Source organism: Plectropomus leopardus, chromosome 24, assembly GCF_008729295.1.
Source record: "Plectropomus leopardus isolate mb chromosome 24, YSFRI_Pleo_2.0, whole genome shotgun sequence".
NCBI classification, from domain to species: domain Eukaryota; kingdom Metazoa; phylum Chordata; class Actinopteri; order Perciformes; family Serranidae; genus Plectropomus; species Plectropomus leopardus.
This window is the reverse complement of record NC_056486.1, coordinates 230610-238109: the sequence shown is the minus strand read 5'-3', so window position 1 is coordinate 238109 and position 7500 is coordinate 230610. Positions and strand designations below refer to the sequence as shown.

Here is a 7500-nt window from a genome sequence, read left to right as displayed (position 1 = left end):
CCACTTTGAGTCAAGGATGAACTGGTTAGAATTTGGTGGTCAAAGGTCACGGTGACCTTGCGTCTGTCTCATTATCATTAACAGGATTACTCAAATAAAAGACTTGAATTGTGTCTTTGTGTCACCTGCAGGATGGCCTCGTCGTCAATGTCGTTGAAGACGGTCCCGTTGATCTGACTCGGCTTCAGGGCGACCCAGTTCAGCACCGGCATCCTGAACTTGGTCTGGATCGGCTTCTTGATCTTGACCGCTGCAGAGCGAGGAGAGAGAGACAGGTGAGCCCAGAGACAGGATTATCTCGGGGAAGGATGAAAGTCACTCTAAATGGAGGGATGAGATGAAAAAGGATGATGAGAAACGTGAAAATGTAAATTGTAATTAAACGTACAGAATAACTTGAGAGGACCCTCTGTCAGCAAAACAAGAGAAAAAACAACAGCACGTTAGTATCATGAAACACAAATTATATTTCACATTTACCATGGCAACTGAGAATTCTGGATTCTGATTGGCTGAGACCTGTGAATCTAGTTAGTGGACCGTACTGTTACTGTGTGACACGTCAGGTGATTTAGGTACAAATCTGAACTAAGAGATGAATAAATTACTAACATAAAGACCATTAGTTTTTGAATCACGAGTTAAATATGCAACAGTTTGCAAACGTTCCCATAACAAAAATCTGAATATTGGATAAAGCGAGGTTTGAAATTCTTGTTTTTGTTGATACTTTAGACTTCCGAAGTGCAAACTTCGGAAGTTTTGGATATCTCTTTTAATGGATATGGATATCTCTAATTAATTTTTGTTAATCTGGCCGTGGATGAAGTAAGAATAAACCACTCTGAAAATACCTTCAGAATATAGACAGGGATAAAACTTTAAAATTTGGTGTAATTAAGAGTTGCTGAAGTGCATCTTGTTTCCAAGTTTGTAGTTAGTTAGTTAGTTATATCGATGGTTGTGCTAAAAGTGTGAAAATGATGTGCAGCTGCACTGAAAAAGAGTTTATCTATAAAACCGTCCACCTCACCTGCCAGTCCAGAGTTAAAGATGACGGTGGGTGAGCCCCCCGACCCCGGGAGAGGCGGGGCCACAGGGGGAGGGGGGGGGGGGCATGGGAACAGAAGAGGAGAGCTCGCTGGTCCGACATGGGGAGGAGGTGGGGGAGGGGGAGGAGGAGGAGCAGGAGGAGGAGGTGCAGGGTACGACCCATTGGACACTTCAGAGACAAAAGAAACAAAAAGAAAGAAACAGGTTATGTTTACATGTTGCTTTATGTTTTTCAGATCTTCTTATGATGAAATATCTGAATCTGAAATCTGAATCTGAATCTGATTAGTGGAGCCCACCTGTGCCTGGCATTGGTGGTGGAGGTGGTGGAGGGGGTGGGGCTGGCATCCCTGGAGCTCCGCCCATCCCAGGTCCCATGCTGTGATAGGCTACGGTCTCAGGACTGTCGTCATCAATCAGGTAAGTAATCAAAATCAATTATAACAAATAAAAAAAATGCTTTTTCTAATTTGGTATTGATGCGTGATATATTGGATTATTATTGTAATTTTTTGATGATCAAAATATATTAATATATCTAAATACTTCTTCCAACATTAGTCCTTTAGAATTTATAATTCATTGTTACAGTGCTCGTAATAACGATTTATGGGGTTCCTCAGGGTTCTGTTCTTGGTCCTCTATACTCATGATTTATTCCAATGAATTTGTTTGTGTCCAATCTGTTTTTCTCTAGCATCTCCTGGTAGGACTGTAGCAGCTCATCTCACACTGTGTTGTGGACAGTGACGTGTCTCACCTTGGGGACAGGTTGGGACAGGGTGGGGGTGAGGGGGAGGCTGAGTCGGCCACTCCCCCGTCTCCCTCTCCTCTCTGGGGCTGTGGGGCCCCGGGACCTCCGGCCTGCTGGGCCTCCTGAGCCTGACGCTCCAGACGGCTCTGACGCCGAATCGTCTGGTCCTTCTCCCGAACCATCCGCCGCAGAGTGTGCACCTGAGAGTTGGTGCTGGCGTACACCTCCTGCAAAGGTAACAAATCCCAGAAATGTCCTAAAATCCAAAAAACATCCAACAATCCTAGAAATGTACTAAAATCTGAGAAATGTACTAAATGTACTAAAATCTGAGAAATGTCCTAAAATCCAAGAAATGTCCCAGCCCTCTGAGGCAAACTATGTTTTGTGATAATGGGCTTTATAAATAGAATTGACTTGACTTGACTAACATCCTAAAAAAGTCACCTCCTGCACAGGTAACAGGTGTGGAGTTAAAGGGACAGTGCAACATTTCAGATTTTCTTTTCTCTGGTTCACTGACCCGGACGTGGTCCAGCTCCTTGTTGGTTTGCATCAGCTGCTTTTCCAGTTCAACAATCTTCAGCATTGCTTCGTTCTCCACGTCCAGCAGACGCTCTGACATCTGAGGACACAGAGAGAAAGGTCAGTGCCCCACCTGTCACTTCAGACATGTCTTCATCTGTTTGTCTCTCATTGTTTTGTTCTCCATGCCTGACAGATGGTCCGACACCTGAGGACAGACAAACCGACATCTCACCGTGCTGAGGCTCTCCTCCAGCTCCTCCACTCGCTCGAGAGCAGCCGTTTTGGTCTCAGCGTCCTCCAGCAGCGTCCCAACGTCAAACACGTTGTCCAGATACGCCTGAATCTGGACCTGCAGCCTGTCGCTCTCTGTGTGCTTCAGCCTCTGAGGTGAGACAGGTAGAGAGACATTAAACCAGAGACAGGCGTGTGATTGGCTGAGAGCTGAGGGTCATGTGACCGTGATACCTCCAGGTGTTCGTCCAGATTGAGTTTGGTGAAGTCGTACTGCAGATGGACTCTGAAGTTCATGTCCTCCACCGAGTGAACCACGATGTTAATGAACTGCATACAGGCCACCTGACAACCGTCACCACGGCAACGACAGACATGTTCAGTTAGCAACCAATTATTTATCCAAAGATGTAACAATGATTAGACCTGAATCCCTAATGAGTTCAGCTAATCCTAAAAAACAAACCCTAAACTCAAAAAAACTCCTAAAATCCTATAAACATCCTCAAAACCTTTAAACATCCTAAAACTTTAGAAATGTCCTTAAATCACAGAAATGTCCTAAAATCCTAGAGATGTCCTAAAAATCCAGTCAACATGTATGGGGCCGCCCCCCAAGCAAAGCAGGTTAATCATCCCTGTTTTAGGGGTTCCTCAGGGTTCTGTTCTCGGTCCTCTATGATTTGAGATTATTTCCATTTATATAATTAAAGTGACTGTTAAACACAACGTTTAATCTTCAGTTCATGGGGAACTAAAACAGAACATGTATACAATGAAGAGTTTGGGATTTAATTAATTAGTTCTGATAAACCTTCATACCAAAAAGTCGATGTTGTCGTCTTCGTTCTTAAAATGTTCCATAAGCTTCTCAAAACGCATTGACTCTGTGCACACCTGCAACAAATCAATCAATCAATCAATCAATCAGCCAGTCAACCCACCCCATTAGCTGACACCGGAATAGGATATGTGTGTGTGTGTGTGTGTGTGTGTGTGTGTGTGTGTGTGTGTGTGTGTGTGTGTGTTTTTTACGGTTTTGAAGTTGTCGAAGGCCGACAGGATGATCTCGTGTCCTCCTCTAACCAAACACACCGCCGCCAGCAGCTCCAGCACCAGCGCCTTTGTCCTGATCAACAGAGGGACAGACTGTCAATAAAGTTTCAATATTCAATCCTGACAAATTTAACAAAAAGCTCACGAACGCTTTTTTAACTTCATTCAGAAAATGTGTCTTCATTATTGAACATGATTCACATTCAGTCCTTTTGTCCGGACATTGCAGTACGAAGTGGTTCACTGAGTCTGAGTTTATGGTTTTTCAGTTGTAGTTTGTAATATTTCAGTTGTAGTTTATATTTTCAGTTTTCATTTTAAAGTTTTAAATTGTTTGTATTTTTTTAGCTGGCATGTAGTTTACAGTATTCTTCAAGCTGTAGTTTGTATTTCTTTGGTTGTAGTTTGTGCTTTTGTTTCAGTTGTAGTTTCTCAATTGTCATTTGTCACTTGTTTGTAGTTTTTCAGTTGTCATTTTTATTTTTTTTAGTTGTAGTTTATAGTTTTCAGTTGTCTTTTGCAAATTTTTAGTTTCAATTTATAGATTCTCGTTTGTATTTTTCAGTCGTAGTTTGCAGTTTTACCATTATCGTTTGGAATCTTTAAGTAGTAGTTTTTTAAGTGTTTTTTTGTGATTTTTCAGTTGTATTTTGCGTTTGTTTTTGCTTTTTTTGTAATTTTTTTCCGTTGTAGTTTGTAGTCTGTCAGTTGTGTGTAGTTTTTCAGCTGAAGTTCTTCTCTGTTGTAGTTTGTAGTTTTTCAGTTGTCATTTAGGTTTTTTGTTCTCAGTTGCAATTTTTCACTTGTAGTTTGTAGTGTCTCAATTCTTGTGTGTACTCAGTAGCACCTGTGTGTACTCAGTTATACCAGTGTGTACTCAGTAGCACCTGTGTGTACTCGTTAGCTCCTTTGTGTAGTTAGTAGTACCTGTGTGTACTCAGTGGTACCTTTGTGCAGTACCTTTGTGTACTCAGTAGCCCATGTGTGTACTTGTTAGCTCCTTTGTGTAGTTAGTAGTACCTGTGTGTACTCAGTGGTACCTTTGTGCAGTACCTGTGTGTACTCAGTAGTACCTTTGTGCAGTACCTGTGTGTACTCAGTAGTACTGTGTAGTACTGACCTGGGGTTCCGGTTGTTGAGGCTGAGAGCGATCTCGTTGACGGCGTGTGGGTGTGACATCACCATGTTGAATCCGTACTGAGGACGTGGAGGACGAGGAGGACGTGGAGGACGAGGAGGACGCAGAGTTAACCTGCTGTTTTCGGTTCGAACTGAAGCGAATGTGATAAAAACGTTACCTAAGTGTTACCTGGTAGTTCATGATGGCTCTCAGACACATGACGCACACGTGGACGTCGTCTTTCTTGCAGACGAGTCGTGAGTTCTTCAGAGTGCGGCGACTCGGCAGAGTGTTGGAGCGAGTCACCATCGCCGAGCTGCGAACACACAAACGTCATCAGAGAGACGTCTTCAGCTGCCGAGCTCGTCCGATTGGTTCTGTTCGTTACCTGATGGAGTGTCGAGCCGCCCGCGGGACGGAGGAGGAGGGGGAGGGGAGGCTGCAGTCGCCATGGAGATCCTCTATGGACCGACTCCAGGGGGAGTCGATGGACGAGACCTCGCCTCCGGCCTCCGACTGTTCGCCATCGAACCTGGACACAAACAGCAACAACAAAACGACCAATCACGACATTAATTCTCTGTAGTTTTATCTTTACGCATAAATTAAATGAGACCTAATACTGTTCCGTATTTTGTGGCTTCTATATCGGCTGAAAACGTCACAGTATAGCACGTGTTACGTCGCATTTTGAATTTAAACTCAGCCAAAGTTTCAAATAATAAGGTATATGTGTACATAAGACAGCAAAAACCTCAAACTTCACACTGTTCTTACCGTTCTCAGTATTTTTTGTACTCTGGCGACAGCACGGCGTGACACATTTATTTAAATGGCCGCCTGCTTGAGGCGCCCTAATGCAAATGTTTACATAACGTAGTCTGAGAAACATGTGAACTTTGTTGCCCATGACGTAAATTATCTCCCAGATTTGGGATCAAATTCCTGCAGAACATGTCCAGTTAGAAGCTCTTTTCACAGTGAAAAAGTGTCGTTATTCTCCGTTAGCTTCATGCTAATGGGGATTTTTCACTGTAAAGTGTCGCTATTCTCCGTTTTAGTCAGTTACCGGCTTCAAGTACACTGCTACATGTAGCTACGTGCTAACGTCAGTGAAATATGTAAATTTAGTTGCTGTTGTTGTAAATTTCTCCCTGACTTTTGGATCATATTCCACCCGAAACATGTCCGGTTGTGTTTAGAAACTTTAATTTGTAATTTTCACGGTAAAAAAAAAAAAAATGTTTTTTTTTTTTTAATGAAAGCATTTGAACATATTCTACTAGAATCCTTAAATTCAAGTGTGAAGCATAAAATGTTAATGTATATTATTTAATAACTTAAAAGTTAGTTTGTTCAGACTCACGTGACGGCGTACTGAGCGAAGGACAAATACTCAACCAGAACATCCAGACCTCGATTCTCCTCATTCAGGAACTCTCTGACCCACCTGCAGACGGTTAACTGACACTTTATTTTCAACATTTTGTGACCTGACAGATTAATTAACAGTTTAGAAAATTAGAAAAATGAATATAATGTCCAGAGGACAGATGTTCAAACGCGTACCCGATGTGATTTGTACGAAGAGAAATCTCAAGTTCTCTGAGCATCTGAGTCGACTCCTGAACTCTTCTTCTGAATTTCTGCGGGAGATGGACACACGGGTTATTACGCTTAAAATACATCAAATAAATAATAACAAATATAATGATTTTTTTTTTTACTCCAACTCTTTATTCACCATTTAGTTCACATATACAACCGAATATGGTGTCAACAAAGACAGCAACAACAAAAAGAACGTAGAAATGCTTTTTTTAGAAAAAGAAAGAAAACAAAAACAAGAAGAAAAACAAAGGAAAGACAGTTTAAACGAACAAACAAACATAGAGCGTATGTATTTTGGCTTTAGTTATATTTCATGTGAGAGTTTTGCAGGATGGGTTTGAGTTCTTTTACTTCTGTTCATGCCTACACACACACACACACTTTAAAAAAACGTTTTCTCCCTTTCATCTCCAGCTACATATTTGTGTGAACGTTTGTGTGATAACGACAATACAACATAATACAGATAATCAACTTCATTAAGGCAGAAAACGATTTTTTAATGCGATTTTTTTTCTTTTAACCTGCAGAGAAATGCTGAAATACGACTCTCTCCGATGTCACTGTGACATCATCGCTCTCATAAACCAGCTACAAACTACATTTCCCACCTCACCTTGCGTGTGACGGCCGGGTCGAGGAAGCCTCTCAGTTTCTGGATGTAAGTGTGTGGAGGGTTCTTCACCTGAAACCTCTCCTGCATCACACACACACACACACACAACAGTGATTGGATGACATCAAATGAAACTCCGCCCACCAACAACACCTGTGTGACCTCATCATAAGAAATCTGTCTGCTGATATTGAGGTTTGATAAAATTAGAGTACACTAATATTTTCTATACCATATAATAATAATACTGATAATACTAATAATAATACTAATACTAATTTTGTAATAATACCAGTAAAGACATGACTTTAGTTCTGATACTAAAAATATACTAAATATATACTTTCTGTCCAGATAAACAGATCTTTGTTTAAATAAAACAAAAAAGAAGAACCCTATTCTGATTTAAATCAGGGGAGAGTAAGTAAAAAAATCAGTTTTCATCTTCACTACTTCAACATTAAAGTAAATAGCACCTAAAAAAATTAATTCAAGCCATTTTTACCCGGAATTTGTTTCCCCAAACTTCAC

At 41.3% G+C, this 7500-nt stretch overlaps 1 protein-coding gene across 1 annotated transcript in view; it reads right to left on the bottom strand.

The window, feature by feature from the left end:
- Positions 1–7153, bottom strand: part of fmnl2b (formin-like 2b) — a 12912-nt gene extending 5759 nt beyond the window's left edge. The window contains 18 exon segments of the mRNA XM_042512984.1: positions 126–250; positions 389–409; positions 1034–1115; positions 1117–1157; positions 1160–1222; positions 1353–1456; positions 1814–2034; positions 2331–2432; positions 2568–2717; positions 2801–2911; positions 3389–3463; positions 3602–3695; positions 4743–4819; positions 4932–5058; positions 5131–5274; positions 6109–6192; positions 6312–6388; positions 6970–7153. Coding sequence (XP_042368918.1) covers positions 126–250; positions 389–409; positions 1034–1115; positions 1117–1157; positions 1160–1222; positions 1353–1456; positions 1814–2034; positions 2331–2432; positions 2568–2717; positions 2801–2911; positions 3389–3463; positions 3602–3695; positions 4743–4819; positions 4932–5058; positions 5131–5274; positions 6109–6192; positions 6312–6388; positions 6970–7056 — 1785 coding nt within the window. The 5' untranslated portion in view covers positions 7057–7153.
- Positions 7154–7500: the final 347 nt, after the last annotated feature.